This window comes from Protopterus annectens, chromosome 7.part0 (genome assembly GCF_019279795.1).
Source record: "Protopterus annectens isolate FY-2018-M chromosome 7.part0, PAN1.0, whole genome shotgun sequence".
In the NCBI taxonomy this organism is placed as follows: Eukaryota; Metazoa; Chordata; order Ceratodontiformes; family Protopteridae; genus Protopterus; species Protopterus annectens.
In genome coordinates this window covers 1,201,319,657-1,201,346,254 of record NC_056739.1, presented here as the reverse complement: position 1 = coordinate 1,201,346,254, position 26,598 = coordinate 1,201,319,657, and the positions used below count along the sequence as shown (strand labels likewise).

At 39.4% G+C, this 26,598-nt stretch overlaps 1 protein-coding gene across 4 annotated transcripts in view; it reads left to right on the top strand.

Moving 5' to 3' along the window:
* Positions 1–26,598, top strand: part of AP3B2 (adaptor related protein complex 3 subunit beta 2) — a 905,004-nt gene that overhangs the window by 697,229 nt on the left and 181,177 nt on the right. For all 4 annotated transcript variants that reach the window (XM_044077817.1, XM_044077816.1, XM_044077814.1 and 1 more), the window contains one exon: positions 9,933–10,125. In XM_044077817.1, the coding sequence (XP_043933752.1) occupies positions 9,933–10,125 (193 nt within the window). The remainder of the gene's footprint in view (positions 1–9,932; positions 10,126–26,598) is intronic.

Here is a 26,598-nt window from a genome sequence, read left to right as displayed (position 1 = left end):
AGGTCCATAACTATCGCACCATAGTGGAGGACATAGCTTGTTTTTTATGTCCTCCACTGTGCTGCGGTGTTTTCGGTGAAGTGCACTTGTGCAAAAGTTCACTTTCATTAAAGTGCACTTTCGCAGAAGTGAGGCTTCCTATTACAAGTTCGAAGTAGTGAACTTTCGTTCTTGTAATAGGAATCTATATATATATATATATATATATATATATATATATATATATATATATATATAGATATGTGTGTGTGTGTGCATATTTATGTATGTATGTGATATATATGTATGTGTGTGTGTATATAGATATATATATATATATATATATATATATATATCACTATCACTTTGTCAACAGTTCAAATCTCTGAAAACTATATGGCCGAGACTATATCGCAAAAGATTTGAATTGCAAAAAAAGTGATAAAAACACAGAACAACTTACCTGTACATTTTTGCAGGGGGGCTTGTGACCCCCACACCCTCTACAACTTAAAAATACCAACTCCTCAATCGCACTACAGTGAGAAAAATGGCAAATCCCAGGTTCCGCACTGTACTGTGATCCAAATACATAATTGCTGGCAATTCGAATCTTCGGCGATGTGGTCTCGGCCATATCATCTTTGAAAATTTGAACTTTCAACAATGTGATAGGGAGCAATAGATATATATATATATATATATATATATATATATATATAGATATATATATATATATATATATATATATATATATATATATGTGTGTGTGTGTGTGTGTGTGTGTGTGTGTGTGTGTGTGCATGCGTGTAAACATAACCTTCCATCAAAATGGAAAACGGCCGATCCTACAATGATCGACTACTACCCATCAAAAATATAAATGTCTATCCCCAAATGATCGTAAAAAACACACTGTTTTTTGCTGGAGGGGCAAGCCTTCCTGCACCCCCCCCCCACACCCCCTACAACTTACATATACCAACTCTGATATTGTACTACTATGAGAAAAGGGTATATTTCACAATAACCATTGTAGTGCAATCTCATGGCAAAAAAAGTAGGTTACTTTTCAGTCAGATTATTTTTGTTAAACTGTACTGGCTTTTTCACTGTTGTTGAAAAAGCACTTCAGCACAAGGTAATATGTGTGTGTGCGTGTGTGTGCGTGTGTGTGTGTGTGTGTGTGTGTGTGTGTGTGTGTGTGTGTGTGTGTGTGTGTGTGTGTGTGTGTGTGTTGTGGCCAAGCCTGTAACCAGGTTGTGTTGGGGTAAGAAGATGATTGTATGTTAGGTGTGGCAAGAGTTGATGATGAATTAACTTTTTCGAGGATTTTAGCAAGAGCCGAGAGAATAGCTATAGGATGGAAGTTAGTAGTGTCTGTGGTATTGCCACCTTTGTGGAGAGGGGTGACAAAAGCTTTCTTCCAGAGTGAGGGGACATAAGCTTCTTGGATGGACCTGTTGATAAGAATAGAAATGGGGAGGGCAACGCTGTCTGCAGCTAACTAACAATTTTAGTGCAGCCTTTACTCTATCTAGAGTTATAACTATTCCATTGATTCCACTGTCCCACTGTAAATACATATTTACAGAACTGAGAACAATATAAAAGTAATAATATGGAGAAATAGTATGTAAAATCAACAAAGTGGTGCAGTGGAATACATTGTTGCATAGTAACAACAGAAAGCAGTATGACAGAAAAAATGTACTGTAACAGATAAAATTGTGAGTAAACGAATGGATGGAATGTAGTATATTTTTATTTTATATATGTTTTTTTTAGATGGGTAAAGGGGAGGGTAGATAGAATGAAGAATAATAATTGGAATTAATTAACAGTTAAGTTTTATGAAAAAAGAAGGCTGAAGTAATGATTCTTTCCAATATGGGAAAGACAGCTGGGGAATTTAAAGGGGAGTTAAGTGAAGAAGGAAGTAGATTGTAATGGGAGTGGAGTCAGAGATGATTTTAGGAATCAGAGTTGCTATTTGACAAAGTCTATGAAGGATTAGGAATGGTGAGTAGCTGGGACTAAGCATTTTCACTGTATGATAACTTAAACCTCTCATGATGGAGGCCCATGGGAAATATGCATATGATCCTTTGTTGTTTTGTCTTTTGGCTTTTCTCGGTTAGGGGTCGCCACAGAGGAACTCCGGTCCGCTAATGAATGGCAGTAGATTTTTACGTGCTGAGTTGCCATCTCTGACGCACAACCTTCAACGAAGGTACACCCATTCATGCATGTCTCCACACAGAAGACGCTCTAGCTGAAAATCGAACAGGACAACGTCTCAGTTTGAAGAGACAACGCTACTGCAGCACCACTACCGCAGTTCATGCAAATGATCCCTTAAGGACATCAAATGTTTCACCTACATGGCTTCTGATTGCCCATGACTTTTTACTTTTTAAGTCTTTATGGAAGCATTCAGGCCAGTAAAGCCAAACCCCACTAGTTGTGGATGTGCATGTTTTGGCCTTGTTGTGTACCTCATCAGCACAGCATATGTGGATTGTTTGGCTTTTCTTTAGAAACACAGGATACTTAAATCTAGCTGATGCCCATAAACATTAAGGTGTCTCCAAAGTATTCCAACTAACATCCAAACCAAAGGGTAAAAGGGTCACACAGACAAACCATTCAGTAAAAACTACATACATGGTATGTTGTCAGTACCTAAGGATGACATATTCTTAGCTTTAGAGAGAGACATGTTCTTCAGTTATTATAGGTGGGGTGAGACAGTGGAATCTATGGACTAGCTCTAACTCTAGATGGAGTAAGGGTTGCACTAAAATTGTCAATTAGAATATTAGTTACTTTCTTTGGTTCATAGTCAACAATATGACTGCAGACTATCTCTAAACATTACCAAGTATTAATTCTTTAATTTCTAATACAGTAAAAGAAATATTTATGGTTATTTTTGGTTTCACTGGTTATTTTAAGCTTACGATCAACTCTGAACTTCTTAACAGCACCCCAAAACTCTTTGCTTGTTTGCGTGTGTGAGTTCTTAAGGTGGACATAATGACATCTCTTATAAGCATTAAGTCATTTATTTCTTGTTATATAATTTCTTATATGGGAATTCAGCATTAGAGGTTTGATTTTAGGTTTCTCATTTTATTTGATGTAGATAAGGACTGTCTTAGATAACTTGCAGCTTTAGCAACATGATCCATTAAAGGAAAATTACAGTGGAATTTAATAACTGACCAAAAAATAACTGTAGGTTTGTTTTTTGAAAACATCCCAAAACATGGAGGCATTTCCCAGGGATGTATCTTCAGAGGATCTATCTTCAGTTTTAAAGGAAAAGATCACTGGTTTTCAATCAACTTAATGAGGGAAGATGATACATATAGAGCTGTACAAGAAGTGGCCATATATGTGAGGACAAGATCAAGGGTATTTGCATAGGTTCATAATATGCCAACTGCCCTTGTGGGCCATTTTAAGCCTAGCCAATTATCCCATCTGAGAATTAAACCCTGCACCTTGTGTCTGTAGGGTAAACACCTTAACCAGTATGCCCTCCTCTTGGATAATAAATTTGGTCAGTTAATATTTGTGCACATTTATTTCATAGGTACTAAGCTAACTGTCCTTGTGGGCCACTTTTAGTCCATCCAGTTACCCCATGTCAGAATCAAACCCTGCACCTTGTGTCTGTAAGGTAAACAATTTAACCATTATGCCATCCTAGGTTAAAGCCCCAGGTAGGAAGGTTAACCATTTGTCTAAGGGATTCATCACTCATAATGTCAAGGTAGCATTAAGTATGCTGAACATTGGCAGTGTAGGTCAGGCATTTTATTGATAGATAGTTGAAGTCCACTGATAGAAACATGTTAAGTTTAATGGGGATTTCAGCTTAATTTGTTAAGATAGTTATCACACTGAGAAAGGGACATAGAAGGTATTCTACATCTAACTGTAAAGTGGTAGTTAGTCTTGTTTAAGATGATCTGAGCATGTATGAGCTTATGTTTAGTGCTCAAAGGAATCAGTCATGAGATAATGATATCCTTGAAAAATATTGGTTCTTCCATACAGTTGCCAGTAGGCCCAAAGCATGATAGTAACTAAACCTAGGAATAATAACTTATGTCTCTGTACCTACATATATCTGACTGTGCTGCAGTTACTGGAGGGTCTGAAGTTTGGGCATTTCTTTATTAAGACTCCTGGCATTTAGTAGAGCCACTTCAATATTTTCTGAATTAGAATTTACTAGGTTGGAATGACAAACAAATGAACTTCAGCTAAACAAGCACTATGGAGGTAGCAAAGGCTTTAGCTGTAATGCAAAGGCTTTGGTAAGAGAGATGCAACCTGTCCCCCAGCAAAGCAGGAAAGCTTGTCAGCCATCTTGCCCAAAGATGACACATAGTGGATCCCTCAAGATGACACAAGCTGTACAGTTAGTTTATTAAAGTCTTTGAAGCTCAGCATAATTCTGGGTGATGACAAAATACCAGTCAAGACCAGAGCCTTTTCTGCTATGGACACGTGTAGCATTTTCAATCAAATCAATTCAAATTAGCCATTTAGCTAGACTTTGTTGAAAAGGATTAGTGTCGTTATTGTTATATGTACTGATTTGATCATTATTGTTTATGATTGTTTTGGGGATCTCTAATTAAGTTTTGATTTGGATATTTGCGTGGAAGGTATTTTTTTGTCTCAATATCAAGTCTGTCATGTACTCATATTTATTATTTAGTGGAGTTAACCCTATGAATGCACTTAATACCATTGTACTGTTCCATACTGATCTGATGAAGCCTCACCTACTTATTGGTAGTTAGGCAAAAGGGCTTTAGACTCCTGATTTTATTATTTTGTTCTTTTTCCTTCCTTACTTGTATCAGTAAACTAATGATGTTTCTCAAGGCCAAAATGTACCTTTTCCTTTATCTCAGCATAATCATCCAGCTATAGTCTTCTCTCTAAATTTATGTAATAAAGTTCCCTAAGCACATTTTATGTGCCCTGAGGCTGTCCCGCCTGCTTGCCCTGATTAGATTCACCACTTTGTGTTATTCAGCCCTAGCTTCACACATTTAGTTTAAGATTTACACATTTATTACCCTCCCATCAGAGGCTCAGCTTGTGTTAGTTTACAACCTGTAACATCTGCACTGTTTTACTATGAAAGACTATTGGCAGTGGGTTTATCTTTATGTTATACTCAATGTTTCTTAGTATTAACAATCTATGAATTATTTTCTACTTGTTTCATTTATAGATAGATTAAAATCTTGCTTATACTTAATGATCAATTAAATTCAATATACTGCCAGGGACTAGACAGTCTGTACAATTGCATATTTTCCCAGTCTTCCTAAGCATGTCTGCAAAGGTTTTTTGCAGCAGGCACTGGTACAAGACAAACTTAATGGAGGCTCTCTACATACCTCTCAACTGTCCAGATTTTTACATAGTGTCCAGATTTTTTGGCTCTAGGCCGCGGTGGTGCAGCGGTTAGCATTGTTGCCTCACAGCAAGAGGTTCTCCCATTCTATTCTCAGCTGGAGTGCCTTCTGTGTGGAGTCTGCATGCCCTCCCCATGGTCAAGTGACGTTAAAGGCATGCAGGTAGGTGCGTGCGTGAATGGGTGTGCCTTCTTTGAAGGTTGGGCGTCGAGCTAGCAACTTGGCACCGTAAAAATCCACTGCCAATCATTAGCAGACGGGAGTTCTGCTGTGGCGACCCCTAACTGGGAAAAGCCGAAAGAGTCCAGATTTTTGGCTCATATTTTTGATCTGTTCCTCATAAAATTTGTTGTTTTCTGCCAAATAACTGGGATGATCTGAGGACTGAAGTCACTAAATAATGACATACATTTGTCTCACTGATTCCCATGGCAGGAACTACACTTTGCTGTTTTATAGGGGCTACTGCTGTGGCAACTATGACTTATGATATGTTACTGACAACCTCTTATAATGTATCTGTTTTGACAGCATTTAAATGGAACAAACAGAAGTAGGAGTCATTATCTCTTTCCTCATTTACCATGTTTAGGTCAGTCATAGAATGCTGCAGTTTATCTTAGACCTGGCCCTTACACAACCCTTTCTTGACTCTCTGAACACACTTGTAATTGACATATCACTACAAAGTTTTATTCATCCTGTCACAGAAAGGGTGGTATGCTCCTGACATCAAGGATACAAAGTAGGTGCTTCCAGTCACAGGTTCAGCCAGATTGTCCTGACTAGATGCAGTTATAATTACCATAGTATAATATTTAAAGATTTTAATTTGACTGGTTGTCACATATTTTTTAGCACTTGTTGCCCTACCTAAGCATGGCAAATAGCATATACTTATCACATCACAGATACAGTGATGTACTAGTACTTACACATAGCCAGGGACAAGATTTATATGAAGTGTTTTATTAATTAAACACTAGCCACATAGGACAGGAATACAGCATATAAGCTATGTAACCTATTAGCTACCGATAGGAGTAGATGTGCAGACCAGGTATGAAAGATGAGACCTATCCTATTGTAGCCTGAATGAACAACCTGTGGCATACATTTATGACCCCAGCTTGAGTGAATAGACAATGATTTCTGTGTTAAAGCATGTCATGTAAACTGGAGTTAGCTCTTTTAAGAGCAGAAACGCTCATCTATTTGTTTTTCAATAAAGGAGCTATGATTACTAAACAAGTGCTTGATAATTACTCTGAAGTCTCAACTGAGCTTGTCTACAGCACATAGGTTCATAGGTATGTACTAGGCTAGTGGCCCTGGAGTCTTTACAAGCTTAGCCCATAGGATTACCCTTGCATTGTGCCACCCGACCATAGTTCCCAGTGCCTCTGTTGAGCAGAGTCACTGGAGTGATCCCCCGGGTGAATTTTCTATTTCCCATCCACTCATCAAGATTTCTCTTGAAGAGGGCCAGTGAGGTGCTCTGTTTGACATGTATGGGAAGTCTATTCCATAGCATGGGCAGTCCCTGGGTTATGAACCTGTCCCTCCAGCTTGTTCTGTTGATTGTGGTAATGAGGTTGAGGTCTCTGGAGAATGTGTTGCGGAGGGATTGGGATTTCTTTATCTGTAGCATTTCTAACATGATTCTTTTTTCCTAATTTTTAGGATTCTCAGCCACCAGCTTTGTTGTTCACAGGTACCAGTTTTTCCTGTGGTCTATATAGACATATGCATATATGTATGGGTCTACTACCAGAGATCGAAATTACACTATTTTGAAATCTGATAGTAGATGCCCACTAACGTGAAAGTGCACTTCACCGAAAGTGCACTTTCGCGAACACCACTAGAACGAATGGGCAATGTCCTCCACTGTGGTGCGGTAGTCATGGACCTTAGGGTTAGGGTTTGGGTTAAGGATAGTGGATAGCCCTACTAGGTATCCACTATCCTTAACCCAAGCCCTAACCCTAAGGTCCATGACTACCGCACCACAGTGGAGGACATAGGTCCGTGACTACTGCACTGTGGAGGACATACAATTTCCTCCACTGTGGTGTGGTAGTCATGGACCTTAGGGTTAGGGCTTGGGTTAAGGATAGTGGATAGCCCTACTAGCTATCCACTATCCTTAACCCAAGCCCTAACCCTAAAGTCTGTAACCATTTGCTCAAGTGGTGTTCGCGAAAGTGCACTTTCGGTGAAGTGCACTTTCGTGTAAGCATGGGTCTACGGTTTATTTTCGAAAAAGTGAGTTTTCGACTATGTACAGTAGACCCATATATATATATATATATATATATAGAGAGAGAGAGAGAGAGAGAGAACATTGAAAGCCCAAAACAATGAAATTCAAAACATTGAGACCAAAATCTTGAAAATTTGAAACACTGAAAACTCAAAACATTGAATCCCATAACATTGAAAAAGCATAGGAAATCAACATTTAATATATGCCAGCACAACTACATACAGAAACAAATAATATGCGGTCTCGGAGTTGATATATTTAAGTAGTAGGGGGTGTGGGGGTGCAGGGTGCTTGGCCCCCTTGCTTATATTTGAAGAAATGTAATATGGTCGCTTTTTATTTGTTTCTGTATGTAGTTGTGCTGGATTATAGTACATGTTGCTTTCCCATGTTTTTTCAATGTTATGGGATTCAATGTTTTGATTTTTCAATGTTTTGTATCTTGAAGATTTTGGTCTCAGTGTTTTGAATTTCAGTGTTATGGGCTTTCGATATTCTAAAGTGAATCTATATCTATCTCTCTCTCTCTCTCTATATATATATATATATATATATATATATACACATACACACACATGTATAGATGTGTATGCAGACACCGCCACACACACACACACACACACACACACACACACACACACCACGCATATTTTGTCCTGAGTTTTATTATAGCAGCTGTCCACCAATATCTTGCAGACACTGACACAAGACAGACAGCTTAAATTTGCATTTAAGCTAATTACATCTTAATAATATATATATATATATATATATATATATATATATATATAAACACTTTATAATCTCGAAGTACTGAAATGTTGAATTTCAGTATCTTGAGAGTATAAAGTTGAAGTTAGCGAAAGTGCATAACTGCAAATTTGAATATCTCGAATTCACGGTTATGGCTTTACACTACGTAATGTCCAGGATTGTATGTGGATGGTGTGTGGTGCCATGTGTGGATTTAGGTGTTATGTCAGGTAAGTGAGTGTTTTTTAAGGGTTTTGGGTGGGAGTTTGAGTGTATGTAAGTGTGCTGATATGTGTGATGTGTGTGAGGGCAGTAGAGAGTGTGTGTGTGTGTGTGTGAGTGTGTGTGTGTGTGTGTGTGTGTGTGTGTGTGTGTGTGTGTGTGTGTGTGTGTGTGTGTGTTTGCTTTTGTTTACTGTTTGTGCAATCTCGGAGTTGGCATATATAAGTAGGGGGTTGTGGGAGGGGGGGCACAGCCCCCCCACATGGGGGGTGCAGGGAGGCTTGCTCTCCTGCTTATTTGTGTTGCAGGTTTGTGGATGTGTGTTGTTTGTTTATGTTGTTATGTAGGTGTTGTGGTATATGTGTGGTCTGGTGTGTGGTGTGTTTTAGGTGTTTTGAATTGCGCAGTTTTGGGCTTCGCGGTTTTGGTGTTTCTGTGTTGTGTGGATTCGAATTCATGGTCTCGAAAAAATGAAATTCGAGATTTCAGTATCTCGAGATTATGAAATGAATCCATATATGTGTGTGTATATATATATGTATATATATATATATATATATATATAAAAAAAATATATATATATATATATATATATATATATATATATATATATATATATATATATATATATACCTTGACATCTCAAAATTACTGCATTGGCATAAATTAGGAGGCATCTGAAATCACACAGCTCAGATTTACTTAAGATTTACTTTACTTGTTACATAAAGAAATAGTAGTATTACAAACTGGGAACTTAGCCACTGCTTAATGTACAATTAATTTCTAGCATCAACAGTGCATGCTATTTACAAAGTTTCCTAGACTCAAAAAATAAGGTTATGCAGTAAATAGAAAATTATGCAGCTGTTTTTCAGTTAATGAACAATTTCAACTCCCTTATCACATGGAATTGTTATATCTACAAATGCTGTGCCTAACGTAACTAACATCGCCCGTTATTGTGTGTGCTGCTGGTTACATAATTTAAGCATCTAAGTGTATTACTGTCATATAATGGCATTCCTAAAAATTAGCCCAGCGTAGAAAAGCTACTTGTTCTGCCAGCTTAGTGTATGCATATATTTTACACTAACAATTGCACATGCAATTTTTATTGTGTTCTGACCCATAGTTACAGTATTAATCAACAGACAGTAGTCAAACTAAATTAAGAATGCAAAAGTTATGCTGCTATGTTTTGCTGTTTACTTATCTATAGCTTATAAGGTGTTGCATTTTATTTTACTGTCCTCCAGAAACAGAGTCAGGAAGTGAGTCAGAAAGTGGCAGTGGCAGTAAGAGTGAGTCTGGCTCTGAAAGTGAAGAGGAAGAAGAAGATGAAGAAGAAGAGGAGGAAGAGTGTGAAGGTGAACCAGAATCCAAGAAGGGTCAGAAGACAAAAGGAAGTAAATCCAAAATCCAGCAACGAATTCTCGAGAGTGCAGAAAGGTACCTGTCATGTCATTTGATTGTCGTCTTGTTTATTTATACTAAATGAAGAATATTCTCGAAACTGATCGCACCTTTGTGTCAACAGTGTGGCTTCATGACCAAACATATGGTGTTCATATTCTGAAATACTTCCTGTACACTGGCCTGATGCCCCACCACCACACCGACGCATACAATTATTTTTAAAGTAACGTAACATGCAGCCTGTCAGAATGGTACTAAATATAGCATACTTGCCTATGGCAGCAATTCTAACAGACAGGAAGAGTCCTGGGTATTCATTTTTAACAGTTTCCAGTTGGAAAATTAGTGATGTTTCATAATCTTTACTTGTAGGAAGAGACAGCAAATCCAGAATGAGGTTCTGTGAAATTATAAAATAGGTACAAACCTCCATCAACCTCAACATTGATGATGCAAGTTATGACGTATGTCTAGAGTCGTTAGGTCCAAAAAGTAACACATTAGGTGGCAAGAAGGCAAACAGGATAATAACTAAAATAAGTTTATGCTGCTTTTCTTTCTGGTCTTTTGCCTTAACTTACATTCTTTCATTCCAGTTTAAATTGATAAATTTCAAACCCAAACTGAATTGATTTTTATCATATATTAAAATCAGTTCGACAACATACAGTAAAATGATCAAAATGCCCAAATAAGAATTAGATCACATGTGACGCAGTGTGCATCTGCAGATTAAAACTACATGGGTTATCCTGAAATATTTATTTTATAAATTTAATAATAGCAACATAATCATGTCAGTAGTATATATCCTTTAGCATAATACATAAGTAACTTTCCAGGTTTCTGGATCATTTGGAAACATATTTTGTTTTATGAGAATTTAGGACATTCTAAGAAAGAAATATTCACCCTTGTAGTACAGTTGCAATTGGTACAATATATCCTTAGGAGGTATGGAACCAAATTTCAAATGACTTTTTCTAAAGCTGACATTTTTTAGAATTTTTAACATCCAGTGATACAAGTCCAGGACATGGACTATTAAATATAAAGTTTTAGTGTAATCATTAAGTCTTCCTAAAATTTTTAGTGACCTCACAATCCCATAAGATGTACTTGTTATCTGCAGACTGTAGTTTTCATGCTTGACACATAGGAATAAACTCTACCTCCAAAAGAAGTCAGTTTAGCAGGCATTGGGTAATTAATCACAAGTTATCTCTAAAATGTCATAAAGGGGGTCAAGTAGCTCGAGTAGCTCTAGATGTTTTGACAACATACTGATACAGCTTCCTCAGTCAAAATAGTGGTCCAAAAGTATTTACAACTGAGATTCATTGTTTAAATTGTCATTATAAAGCAATGTGATCGGGGTAGCATTGAATCATCTTTCAGCATTTTTTGATTTAAGGATCTTATCTGAAGACAATAGTAAAACTCAAGTCTTAAACCCACAATTCTCAAGAGGTTTATAGGTAGCACTTGCTTTGAAATAAGATTAAATCGGTTCAATAATTATTGAGTTGAACCTCTGTCTGTTATTAAACAATGCTTGTTTACTTACTCAGGCCAACTAATGAGTTGCAAGGTGAGGATGTAAAGCCAGCAGCTAGACCCATTTAAATGTAATAGTGATTCTGTGTGGAGACTGCAAACTAAAATCAGTCCAGAACTCAACTTTATGCATCATAATGTTGGGTTTATTTTCTCCGTCAGTCATCATTCAGCATATTTTTCAAGAGGTTCCCATGTTCAGGGAGAGGCTTTCACCCATAACAACACATGCCATATTAATTTGTGTTAACTATTTAAGCTACTCATCTTCTGCACCTGCCAGTTCTTTTGCTGCTGCTATAGCTTGGCTATCAGTCATTTATTTCACTGGTGAAAGGGCTGTCTGCATTCTTGAGGCTTCTTGAGGCTTCATAGAGGAGCCCCACCAGTTGCCACGAATACAGTGCAGCCCGCAGTATTAGCCACCCTTCTGTTACCACTGTTTGACCACTTGGTACTCATTCTGTCTATCCTGATCATGGTGAGTGTCCCAGTGAGTCCTCTGATCACAAATCAGAATGCCCTGGCCAAGGCTTCCTCCTCAGCAAAGCGTGACTGTTGGGCCATAATGGAAGACTCTGGAGCATTTCTCCTCGGGCCTCCGCTGAAAATAGGCTCTGTGGAATCTAGTTGGACTTTCCCGGTCAACAAATGATAAAGTAAAAAAAAAATAAAATAAAAAAGACTCCCAAGTGGATAGATATCGTACCAGGAGTCACAGCCTACATGAATGAGATCAGCCACTTTTCTGACTCTTGGCTAGAACTAGAGTCAAGGCTGTGGTGCACAGCATCCCTAGTGCAATTAAGCATAGACATGGCACTGTCTCTACATTATCTAGAGGAAATGGGACTCACTCCACTGCCTCCTCCCCTTGGGTTTTATAGAGAAGGTGTTCATTTTGGAGCAAGAAGATCAGTTTCCCAGAGCTTTTCCTGATCCTCATGAGAAGATGCCACCTTTAGGGAGGCTTGTGACACATGTGGAATTGCCTTGCTCTTGTTATGAATAGTTTCTGGACCCTGTTACTTGCCTCCAAAAGGAGTCAGTCTTTGTGGATGTCACATTAAAGTCTGGAAGAACCCTCACTACTCTGGAGCAGTCCCCAGGAAGGATCATGCCCAATATCCATCTCCAGCAGACCAAAGTGTAGTCTTGTCCTGTTAGCCCAAAGTTGACTTCCATTGCTCTCAGCAGGCCTTCAGCAGGCTCAGAAGACACTCTGTTTTAGTTGTGGGCAAGGTAGCAAAATAAGGGGGACTAGTTTATCACAAAGGTATATTTGTCAGCCATATTCAGGATTACAGCCACCCAAATATGCATTCACTGTTCCAGCTACAGTTCATCCTGTTGGATTCTTTAACAGCTGCACTTGAGGCTTTTTCTTGGTCTGAGATTAAGGAAGGCTTCATCATGATCCTAATGAATGCTGTGGTTGTGCAGCCCCAACTTAAGCGCTCCCCATTGTATCTGATAAATGACTTGCTTATGGCAGCAAGAATAGCCGTGGACATAGAATGGTAGAATACATCTCCCAGGAGATGACCTAGACACTTTCTTACTTGATGTACCTCTCAGCAAGCTGTGAGGTTTCATGCAAGAGTTACAGTCCATTCTCAACACCTCACAGGATAAGAGTCCTTTCTGATGCTGATAAAAGGGTGTGAATTACTATGTGTGTGTGTGTGTGTGTGTGTGTGTGTGTGTGTGTGTGTGTGTGTGTGTGTGTGTGTGTGTGTGTGTGTGTGTGTGTGTGTGTGTGTGTGTTTATAGATGTGCAGCACATGTGGAGTGAAAGAGGCAACCACCCTGGGTGCAAAGTGTGAGGGATTCTGGTCTAGAGGTGCTGTTCCTGCTTTCTTTTATTCTGTACTAGCATTACTGAATGCTGACACAGAAAAGTACTGCAGCACATTGTGTGCAGTAAGATATGATGTGGATCTGGCTATAGTGAACCAATCACCTTTCTACAGTAAAAGCCAGTGTTCTGTTTTTGTCCCTCTTTTCAGAGGGAATAGGATGCTGTATCAAGGACAGGCACCAAGTGCTAGTTGAAACAGGTGTGTGTGTGTGTGTGTGTGTGTGTGTGTGTGTGTGTGTGTGTGTGTGTGTGTGTGTGTGTGTGTCAGTGTGTCAGTATGGCCTGACCTTTCTAGACACAGAAATGTACTGCAGCACATTGTGTGCAGTAATATATCTGTCTATAGTGAACCAGTCAGCTTTCTACAGTAAAAGCCAGTGTTCTGTTTTTGTTTCTCTTTTCTGAGGGAATAGGATGTTGTATCAAGGACAGGCACCAAGAGCTAGTTGAGACAGCTATGGCTGTGTGTGTGTGTGTGTGTGTGTGTGTGTGTGTGTGTGTGTGTGTGTGTGTGTGTGTGTCTCTCTCTCTCAGTATGGCCTGACCTTTGAGGCTCTCAGCTTCAACAGATTGGCAGAAGTGGTTACATACATTGGTCTTTTTCTTCTTCTTCTTCTTATGTTTCTCTCTCTCTCTCTGTATATGTATATATGTATATATGTATATATATATATATATATATATATATATATATATATATATATATATATATATATATATATATATATATATATATATATATATATACATATGCATACACATACACACGTACATACATACATGTAAATGGGGAAGGAATAGAAGGAGGGGAAAAGGTCCAAAAAGGAAGAAAAGTCCCAGTCAGGCACATATCCAATTCTCAGTCAATAAAACATTGTGGTGCATTTATAATTATATAAAATTCACATTTACAATCATATTAGCAGAAGAAAACAGCCATGGCTGCTAAGGTCTAGATTTATGCAATCCCTCTTGTAAACATTACAAAAATTCTCTCACAACTGCCCATATCAGTCCCAGTTAGTATGCCTGTGAACCACATTGCCCCCCTCTAACTCCCACTTTGCTCTTGCACTCATTAGGAGCAGCAACCATTTGTGAAATGCTAAAAAAAATTCTAAACAACTTTTAGTGCCTCTGAAAACATACCCCCATTACCTTATACATAGCAGTGAAGCCATATTTTTTCCAGTCTCAATATTAATAAGCCTTATCAATCAAAGAAGTATCTCCCACTCTCAGAAGTCCACTAAAGTAGTACTACATCAAAAATGTGGTCCACCACAAAATTAGGGCAATACATGCCCATTGCAATTTGCTCACTCCCCTCTAAGATACTCAGAAGTATATTCCTCCTTTGTAAGTGCACCATTTGGAAACAACAGCCTCATTTCAAACACATAATGTAGATTTGGACCAGGACACAGAACAGAAATTACCCTTCTCAGTCTACAAACAGCAGCAGGTGACTAACCAAAAGTCTACCATAACTAATATACTATGTTCTTTATTTAGAACAAATGATAACAGTTTTAGCACTTTCATCACCACTTATGCCACAGACCTCTTCAGAACATGTTTCAATTCAATTAAAATAAAAACAGCATTCATAATACCTTGTTTAATTATATAACAATAAAAGTCAAGTGAAGCTCATTAAAATGAAACAAACTAGTAACAATGTTAAAACATGTTAAATACAGTAAAACATTATAAATGCTTGTAGTCTTTAGATAAACAAATCCTAGTTTTGATAAAAGGTAATGTAAAAATAATAATAGCTACTACTCCTGTTGCTATAAATAAAGTCAAAATAATAATGCTAGTATAAATGGTCATATGGTAGTAAAACACTTCAAACCAAATGTTAGCTCTTTTGCAAACGTACTAAAATGTTGAGAAAGTGCCAAAAGTATTCCATGACATTAGCTAGGATAGACATTACTTAGCATTCAAGGGTACTAGCTTTAGAAAGCTTTTTATACTTGTCATTCAAGAGTAGAAGGGAAGTCTCGCATCTAACCATATCTGTCATTCTAATTGTTATCCAATATTATCATAGTCACTTCCCGATAATTAAAAACGTATTGTCAGTGACAAAAACTTTTTTTTAATTGCCGCACATTGGAGAGTGCTCATAAACAGCATTATTGTTGTCCTTTGTTTTGACGGCACATAAATGTTCATATATACATAGCTTCTACATGGTTTTACCATGCAGAAGATATCACAGTTTGAACAGAATACTACATAAATAACTCTTTCAGAGTTGCATGTGAAGTTATCATCTGCTCCTTAACTCCTATGCATGTGTGGCAAATGAATTTATTATTTATTAGCATTTGTTTACGTGGATGGTCTGGTTGGGTACATATAAGTACCCCTTTTCAGCAGAGCCCCATGGAAAAAAAGCTCCAGCTGAAACAATAACAGGCATATACAATATGATCTGAAAGAAAAAAATACACTTTTTTTTTTCAAAATATTACAAATAAGTTATAAACACAAATCAACATTTCAATTTTAGAAAATGGTTTATTTAAAAAATAAAGTATTACATTAAAAAAAAAGCAACTTACAATGGATATTCTGGATGTAAGAGACAATATGATACCCCTTCGGGAGCCCAGGCACTCATATTGATCAGTTGTATGTAAATTAGTAAAAACTACAAGAAAAACTTAACCAACCTACAGTTTAAAAAAAAAGTTCACAGTCATTAGATGCCACTCCACTAGGCACTGCTAAAGTATTTCTAATCAAAAATGGGGGGATAGACCTAATTCTAAAAAAAACTCTTTAATTAAAAATATATTTCTAAAGAAGCACAATAATTACATAGAAAAGTGCTTTCATTCTTTTTCAGTAACAGAAATTCTTCAAAGTTCAAAACTGATTCACATTTTGGTAATTATATATCCTACCTAAAGTACCTCCCCTAATCATCTTTGAATTAATTAACCAATAAAAATAAATAGCAATTTTCCATATTTGCATTAGTAGCATTTTTGTAGTGAAAACTCAAAAAGAACTTTTTAAAAAACAACAAGAATGCAGATCTAGAGTTACACAAATATAATGCTCACCTATTATGTATTCTGTTTATACATCAAATATATATAAATACAAATGCTTTTAGCAGATCTGTATAGGATAGGAGTTTGAGACCCTGGATTTTCCTGGTCAGGAACCTCTGTGGTCTCTCCAGTTGCTGTATGTGCTTGGCAAGGTACATGCCGAAGAGGGCATTGTACTTGATAATGGGTTTGATAAGGAAGACTACAGGGATATTATGACCTCCTTGTTCCTGGATAAAATGCCAATATTTATGAGCTGGGCCATGTAGAAAGCATTCCTTAAAATGGAGGCAACGTGGTGGTGAAAAGTCATCTTGCTATCAACCTGGGTGTCCAAGTCTCTCATGACTGATTGCATGCTTAGTACTTTGTTATTAATGTGATAATTATGTGTGCCTACTCTGAGGTAATCTCTGCCTAACATATAAAGGTATGTCAAACCCAGAGCTGCTGGACATGCTACACCTAAAGAAATTCCAATCCCTCTGAGCTACACGGTCTAGGGACCTAAACCTTGTCACCACAATAAACAGGACATGCCGGAGGAATAGATTCCTGTCCCAGACACTTCCCATACTCTGGAACAGGCTACCCATCTATGTCAAACAAAGTTCTTCATTAGCACTCTTCAAGAAAAATCTTGATGAGTGGATGGGAAATAGAAATACATCCCAGGGATCACTTCTGTGTCTCTGCTCGACAGTGGCACAGGAAAATAACTTTCTTGGGTGGCATAAGCCAGGGAACCTTGTTGGCTAGGCTTATGTAGGCCCTCGGGCTGGTAGCTTAGTACCTACCTATGAAACTACCTATGAACCTATTAGTGGGGATGCCTTTTTCCCAAAGGGGATAATGATGCATTTCTTGGCATTCAGTTTGAAGCCATGCTTCTAGCACAAGTCATTAGTCTGGGTAAGACCCTCTTGTAAGATATTTACATCATTGGGAAATTTAAGACAGCACCCAGCTTGCAGTCCTCTGCGAACTTGGTCATCCACAGACCACTGGTTTTTGGCTTGCACCTCAGAAAAGTATATCCCAAACAATAGAGGCCCCAAGACCGATCCTTGGGGTACACCACTCATTATGGGTCTACTGCTAGAGGTGGTTTCCCCTATTTTGACTGAGTGGGTTCTGTCAGTGAGCCAGTTAGCTACCCATCTGGTAACATATAGGTTGATGCCTACCTGGGAGAGTTTATCTGTTATGCCCAAATGGGGAACAGTGTCAAAGGCTTTGGCTAGGTCAAGGTAGGTGGTGTGCACCATCTTCCTCTCGTCCTTGGCTTTGGTGACTGTTTCAAAGAAGTCAACCAAGATTAACAGGCATGATCTCCCTTTGACAAAACCAAACTGTGTGGGGTCAAGCGTTTAGAGGTTGCCAGTGTCCTTGTTTATAAGGTCAATGATCATGCATTCCATGACTTTGCAGATCAGGCTAGTTAGGTTGATGGGCCTATAATTGCTTGGGTCAGTGGACCCTCCACCTTTGTGTAGAGACATGGCAGTGGCTGTCCTCCATTCAGCTGGGACAAAGCAGGTGCTCAGGCTTTGGTTGAATAGGGTGCCTAATGGAGCTGAGAGCTCATGCCTGAGTTCATATAGGATACAGCCAGGGATGTTATCGGGTCCCATGGAGACTGTATTTTTTTGCCTTTGAGAGGGCATTAAAGACCTGCTCCCTGGTGATGAGCGGAGGGGGCAGGTGATGGGGATGTCCTGGTTTACTGATGGAGGGACAGAGGGGTGAAGTTTTCACTGAACCTGTCTGCCAGCTGGTTGGCTATATCTATGACATTTGTGTATGTGGTGTTACTGACCACCACTTCAGAACAGATTTGGGTGTTACTTTTGAGATTGTGGACATATGGGAAGAAGGGCTTGTGATTGTCCTTAGTGAATGTGGCCAATTTGCACTCAAAGTTAGCCTACGAAGATTTCACTAGTGACCTTATTTGCTTGTTCAGACCTGAGATTGCTTCCAATTTGTCATCTGCTCCTTGGTCCTGGACAGGAATATTTTCCTTTTACTAGAGTTTGTTTGTTGCTGATGTCCACCAGACAGGTTTACTCTTCCTTGAGGAAGATGATTTAGTCCTGTCAGGTACTGCTGAGTCCATACAGTGATGTAGGTGCTCATATAATTTTTTGGTGTAGGCTTGGACATTAGTGCTAGTTCCCACTGAAGGGATGGTGGCTGTAAAGCTGCTTATATCTACTCTGAGGAGACTGTAGTCAGCTTTGGAAAAGTTTTTTTTTGTTTGGCCCTGACAAAGGGGGTCAAGGGAGATAGTGACTTCAAAAGTGATTGCTTTATTGTTGGATCTTATCAAGGAGGATGACACTGTAGGGGTGCTAAAGTGGCTACTCATGTTGGTTAGGACCAGGTCCAGGATATTTTCACCTCTCATAGGGGTGTTGACCAGCTGATTCAATGCATTGGCATTGACAAAGTCGAAGAATCTCTGGACATTCATGTTTGGGCTAGAATAGGTCTTCCACTCTATGGTTGGATAGTTAAAGTCACCCAGGATCAGGATAGATGGTTGACTCTTGATGGATTCAAGTAAGCCCAGATAGGTGGAGTGGGCATCCTGAGTCATGGTTGAGGGTCTGTAGCTACCTATCATTTCAATAGGTGTTTTGTCAACAGTTAACTGCACTTGGAATGTCTCCTGTAAGTCATACCATTTGACCTGTCTGGAGATGTGTATGTCTTTGATAAATATTGAAACTCCACCTCCTTTGGCTTTGTAGCACTCCATTTGGGGTCTGAAAGTATGGTAGGATGAGTAACCTGGTAAGGCTGGGGTGCTCTCCACAGCTCTGAATCAGGTTTCAGTGACTGCACAAATGTCAGCATCCTCCAGGGCAAGGAATGCTTGCAATGAGTGTAGTTGCATGCTAAGGCTCCTAGCATTTAGCAGCATGACCTTTACATTTCATTTAGAAGAATTTTTCATGTTAGTAATTTTGTGCTCATGACTTTGCCTAAAAAGGCACTATGGGGGTAGACAAGAGCCTTAGCCAGAAGCCTGAAGCCCAGGGGAGACAGATGAAGGCAATCTCTAGCAAAGCATCATGATCTCTGTCAGTCATGTCCTCCCAGGCTGTCAGGCACTGGATCCCCTTGGAATGACACCAGTAACTAAGCCAATTGTTAGTCATTCTGGATGAGGGAAGGATGCTGTTTAAGGCTAGGGACTTACCTGCCTGGGACACATATTCAGCGAACTCAATCATGTCTCTTCATATAATCCAGAGAGGTACGTCTCAAGTAATTCACCCCAACATGGACTATGATAGAGTCATAACAGTACCTGTTGTAAAGAGACTTGAGTGCATGTGTAATATGGCAGATTCGGGCACCTGACAGGCAACTAACCATGACTTTCTCCTTATCCAGCCTAGTAAGATTCTAAACACAAACATAATTTATGAACACCTGTACGACATAAGGAAATGAAATAAGAGCAATGCGTTGTACCAACACACCTGTGTATGTGAGGGCCATAAGAAGTTTATTTTTGCAATCTTAGAAGTAGTTCCACTAGAAGCTAGAGGGGGAGCTTGTGAAACAGAGATAGAATACAAGGAACTTCTATGGCAATTTAGATTTGATGCAATGCACAAACCAGGTTTAAACGAATATGTCACAATTAATCCTGTACTTAAAATGAGAGCTGCTAAACTGTAATAGTTTTACTAATTTTGCTTATTTTAACAGAGTACATGCATTTTAAATAGGATTTTAAACATAATTTTTGTATAATAGGCACATGTTGAGATGTGGGTATATTTATGTATGTCTGCTTACAAATAATATAGGAAGACTGGTTTTTACTAGATTTTTACTATGTTTCTATCATATTGGTTATGCTTATTTTGTTTCAGATAGTGACTTTGTTTTCACTGATGGTAACGTATGATGGACATTAAAGGGTTAAGGAAATGACATGAGGATGCAATGTGATTGGGTGCTATATGTTTTAAGTTGTATATAAGGCATGTGGTTTTATATGGCATCAGGTTCTGATGAAGTCCTTGAGGGGATGAAAGCACTTAACTTGTTGTTTCTCTAATAAATAGTTGGAACACACTCGTGACATAGCGTGTGGTTCTTCAACTTTATCCTTACACAGATATTAGGTAGCATCTCATTTAGATAGCAAGCAGGCACATTACATACTGATATTTTCTAAAAGCAGGAAATGCAAGAATGTTGTGCAAAAATATAAATATATAAAGACAGTCTACCATGAAGTAGCTACATTATTTACAAATATAAAACAAATGGTGTTATTAGTCATCATCAGAAAGGAGTGCCCCATGAGGTCTTTTCATATGCTGGTTTCATAGTAAGGCAGGAGAAATCGTGTTGTATTAGCTAAACAAAATGTTATTTTCCAAGCACATTGCACATACTAAAGCAGTTAGGAAAATAATGCTCGATCAGTGTCAGCATGAATTACTTCATCTCACTTTCCTTGATGCATCAGGATCAGGACTTGTATTGTGCACTCAGTATAAAATGAAGGATGCCTGGTATTTGTGCCAGTCTGACTTGCAATTACAGTTAGAAAAGCATATAATAAAAGTGCAGGTGTACATAATATGCTTGTGTCCAGCAGTGACCATGCTTCCAGTGCTAGCTTGTCCCTTCCCTTGCCACAGCCAGTATTGTTTGATCTAGTTAGCATATCTATGAAGAGATGTTCTGTGATTCACTTGGTCCAGGTCACTTTTGGCTTTCTACTCCCTCATTCCCTGGTACTTGGTTATCCTTTTCCCATGGATGGCTAAGGTGGTACTCTCCACCCCATATTTCAATCTCCTAGAGATAGATGCCGTGTTGAGGTCCATGTCTAGTGAATTTCCATTGATTGGGAGAGTTCCTCCTTCCTACTGTCAACCAATCCTCCTTGAAGGTAATGATGGGTGAAGTGGCGCTCAGCTGCAATTTACCTAGATCTTTGGGCCTCTGCACTAGTTTCCAGACTGCTCCCCTTGACCTAGAAGTCTAATTCACTTAATGCTTTCCCTTCTTGACTTCAACATGTGCTCCATCTACTTGTTCCCTAGTGTGAGGATTATGGCAGCCCTCACCCCTTCCAGGGAGCCCAGTTTTGTCATGGAAAACTGCTGGTGTCCACACTGGATTTCAGCTGTTGGCTAATTCCAGTGGAATAGGTTCCTGTAGCCTCGTTCTCTGGTATGTCTCTGTAATCTTTTCAGGAGGGAAGGGATGGGCAGCCATTGAGGCCAGACCAGGACTGGGCCTCTAGAGATGAAGTTTACCAGGTATAGGTTCTATCTGCTTCTGGGGATATCATGCCTCTCAAATCTGCTGGGATAGGAGAATGGAGGGGGAAATGTGAGTGGCCATATCTATTCTGGTCTATCTATTTCATATCTCACCTTTTGTTCAGGAATATAGTTCTACCTCCTGACTCCATTGGTGGCTGAAAGTTGATGTAAATTCCTTAATGTTAGGTGTGTTGTGAACCTTTCCAGCACCTAGTCATAGGTCTCATGGCTGACATCTGGCTCTCTTAGGGTGTCAGAAATCATGGAGCCAGCAAAATAGCTAAAGTTTTTATTAAATGTATAATGTGGAGTTGATCATACAAAATAGCTTGAATCACATATTTGTTGTTTTTAGGGTACTTTTGGCAGCAGTTGTTGATAGAGATTGACCTCATCCAGCATATGCTGATGTTAATCATTGAACTGTCCTGCACAAAGGGTCATTAGTTTGTTCTTGGGAACTTTAACATTCTACTTCTAGTTAAAATTATATTCACATTTTTCTGTAAGAATTTTCAGTGTACAAATTTCCTTCTCTCAACCTCTCTCTCCCCCCGCCCATAGGATTAAAAGTGGCTTTCCTAATGAGAATGCCCCATAACGTCTTTTTGAAAGTAGTCCAATTCATGGCACCTCTCAAATGTTGGTAAAAACAACAGTTCACACTACGAAAAAAGTTTTTAAGGTTCCCAAAGAACAACACGGACTAGAGGCAAAATAAAATATAAAGCGCTTTTCGTCGGGTACATTGACCCGACTTCCCCATACAGGAAGTCGGGTCAATGTACCCGACGAAAAGCGCTTTATATTTTATTTTACCTCTAGTCAGTGTTGTTCTTTGGGAACCCTAAAATCTCTCAAATGTTGTTCTATTCTTTTGCAAAGGAGCTCTGAATATGTGCATTTTACAACTTCTGAGTATTTATTATAATTTAATAAGCTTTGTTTTAAAGTTCCCCTTTTTTACCTGGTGGCATGCCTACTGAGGTAATGACATCTGTTTAGACACAGGAATTATCTGAAAACAACCCCTGGATTATTGAGGCTGTCCCTGAAATCAGAAAGTCAGAGATGAGATGACAGTATGTAATGAAACTTGTGCCCATAAGGTTAGAATGAATATTCTTTAGGGTCTATATCACGAAATCGAACTTCCAAAATGTCGAACACCATAAGTTCGAACTTGGAAGATCGAATGCAGATAACATCGACATTTCAAAACAGTAAATTTTTTCCCAGGGAAAAAATTTGCTGCTGTGAAAAACACACACATAACACAATCACACCAAACACCTTCAAAACCTACACTAAACCTAACATACACCACTATCTATGCACTATCCTTAACCCAGCCCTAACCCTAAAGTCCGTCACTACCGCACACTTACCTGACCCGCGCCTAACCCTAAAGTCCGTCACTGTCATACACTTACCTGACTCACACCCTAACCCTAAAGTCCGTCACTATCACACACTTACCTGACCCACGCCCTAACCCTAAAGTCCATCACTACTGGTTCTTACACTTACCTTGACCCAGTCCGAAAATGCTGAAGCCACAGAAACAGACAACCAAATTCTTTCCCTGGGAAAGAATTCGGGTTTCCGCATCTTCGACATTCTCAACTTTCAAACTACCAAATTCGGCCTTCTGGTATTCGGCATTCTCAACATTCAATTTCACGATAGGGACCCTATTCTTTATGGCACGGAAAATTGTTCTGCAAAGGTCAACCAAATAATTAGTCATCAGTGATAAACTATATGGTCAGACATGCACACGGTAGAGATGCAGATGTTCATCGTGTTTCACTGTTGCAGTCATTACATTTGAGTTATCCTGCTGGCAGGCGACCCACAGTCGGCCCGAGTTCAAAGTCTTGGTCTGGCGTCGGTTGCTGTCGCCTCTTCCCTGACGTCAGTGCGCCAGGGGTATAAAAGATGCAACTGATGCCATTTCTCCAGTCTTTCTTGCCGCGCGGTGCCCGAAGCAAAAGCAGTTCGCAAGTGCCGGTCGGCCAACTCCTGAGATTTTCGAAATTGAGTTTCAGAACCAAAGACTTCAATAAAGCTAAGTACCCCATTGGGGAAACTTTTTCTTGCTCCAGACAATGTCAGTAAAAGTTAATAATTGTATTTCTTGTGGGAAGCAAATACCTCATAAGGACTTTCATTCTTCCTGTATTCCTTGCCTAGGCCCTGACCATGACATTACCAGTTGTCGGTTTTGTGCTAGATTCAATAAACCCACTATTAAACGTCTGTTTAATTTTGCTTTACATTATTTTGGCCGAAGGTTTAATTACATAATGCCGTCGGAACAACCGACGACCGAAATTTATAAAAAATGCAAAGACAAAGAAAAGGACAGGCATCCGAGGTCCAAAACCGATGATGAAGCCTCTTCTAGGCCAGTCACTGGTTCGCCAGTTCTCAGTGAGGTGCTTTTGCAGCCCCTGACACTCGCTACCTCAGAGCCACAGGCTGTAACCGACAGCCACGTGGAGACACCGAGGGCTGTGGAAACTCAAGGTATTGGGCCTACGGAAACTATTCCCTCAGATGGGTCCAGAGCCGCTGAGCACTCATCAGCTTCTGAGAGTGTTTTCAGACCTTCACAGCTTACAATTAAGCCCACTACAGCAGCCAAGGCAAAGTCAAAAACACCATTAAAGACAAGGAAACAAGTACAGCATTCTCCAGAACAGTCATCCATGCCAAAGAAACAGATGCTTAAAATGGCCGAAGACCTAATTACTTTAATCAAGGGTTCCCATCCCCCTCCTGACAAAAGGCCTAGGCAAGACACTGACTATGATTCCTCTGACCAGGTTTCTATTTCCTCTGATTCCTCTTCTGATCAGGTATATTCTCTCCCTCCCTATGAGGACTCTGATGCAGAAGAGTCTATACCTTCAGCGTCTCCGCCTGAGGATTATTCTTTTGGGGAAACCCTGCACACCATGAGGGAGCATTTCCATTGGGAGAGCCAGGATTATTCAGAATCCAAGAAAAGGCTCAGAGACTTCCTTTTATTGCCTCAGCACAGGCCCCTGGCTATCCCCCCTGTGCTTGATATTGTTGATGATGTTTTCTCTGAATCCAGTCTGTCTTTACCCCCTGCACCAGTCAAGCCAGACAGGTACTACAGGGTCCCTGACTCTCATAAATTTCTTTACAAAAACCCCGCTGCAGACCCAGAAACAATTTCCCAGGGTCCTAAAGGGGTTAAGGCTTCCACTGCTAAAAATCTTGTCCCCTCGGATAGGGATTCCAGAGCTCTGGACAGATGGGGGAAAAAAGTTTACACTTCTGCTACTTTAGCTGTAAGGGCTTTAAATTGCCAGTTTCACATGCTTAAATATCAACAGTACCTCATGTCATTGTTAAAACAGAAAATGGTCTCAAATTCAGAAAGTCCTGACAGTAAGGAAATGCAGGATTTATTGCATGCAGTTGAACAAGTGGGAAAGCATACTCTGCAATGTGGTTTTGATTCATTAGAGGCTTCTTGTAGAGCCGCAGTTACAGGCTCTGTTATTCGAAGGCATGCTTGGTTGAAAGAACAAAGTTTACCTGACCATGTTAAAGTAAAATTATTGGATGCTCCACTACAGCATGATACTTTGTTTGGTGTTAAGGCAGAAGAGGTGTTAAAGAAAATGGAGGATAAAGCAAAATCAATGCAGACAGTGAAGGATTTCTTACAGGTTCAACCATCTAGATTTAGCAGAAACTGGCCTTCAAAAAATTGGTCCTTTCCAGTGTCAGACAGGCCACAAAGAGGCAGATACAGATGCCCAAGAGGCAGATCTCAGCCCCAAGTCTCCTACAGACTTAAACAATGGGGTACTTCAGCCCCCAAAGGAGGGGAAGACAAATCACAGCGTTATAGGAAACAGTCCCAATGACTTCCCTCTACAGATGCCAAGCACTTACCTTTTGGCAGCACCCCTAGGGGGAAAGCTAGCACTTTTCTCAAAAAATTGGCACATAATCACCCAGGACAAATGGGTACTGAATATTGTTTCTCAGGGTTACAAGTTCCACTTTCACACGCTTCCAAAATCAAAAGGTATGCCAGACCTGCCACAAAACCAATGGGCAGAGGTGCAAAAACACATTGCTGCTCTTATGGACATGGAAGCTATTCAAACAGTTCCACAGCAAGAACAGGGACAAGTATTTTACTCAAGACTTTTCTTAGTACCCAGAAAGGACAAAGCCTGGAGACCAATACTGGACCTGTCAATCCTAAATTCTCTCCTGGATGTTCCAAAATTCAAAATGATAACACTACAGCAAGTTCTGCCCATGCTGGGCAAGAAGGCTTGGCTAGTTACTTTGGACTTCAAGGAGGCATACCTGCATGTCCCAATCAGACAATCTTGCAGAAGATACCTCAGATTCATAGCAGGCTCAATGCATTACCAATTCTCTGCACTGCCCTTTGGCTTATCTACTGCGCCCAGGGTCTTCACAAAATTCCTGGCACCAGTAATTGCATTTTGCAGACAAAAAGGAATTCAAATATATCCCTACTTGGATGACTGCTTTATTCAAGCAGAGAGCAAGGCCATTCTTCTAAAGCATCTGCCGTTTGTAAAAAGATTATTAATTTGCCTAGGGTACACAGTAAACGAAAAGAAATCAAAACTAGTGCCCTCTCAAGAGATAATATTCCTTGGTGCAAGCTTAAATACAA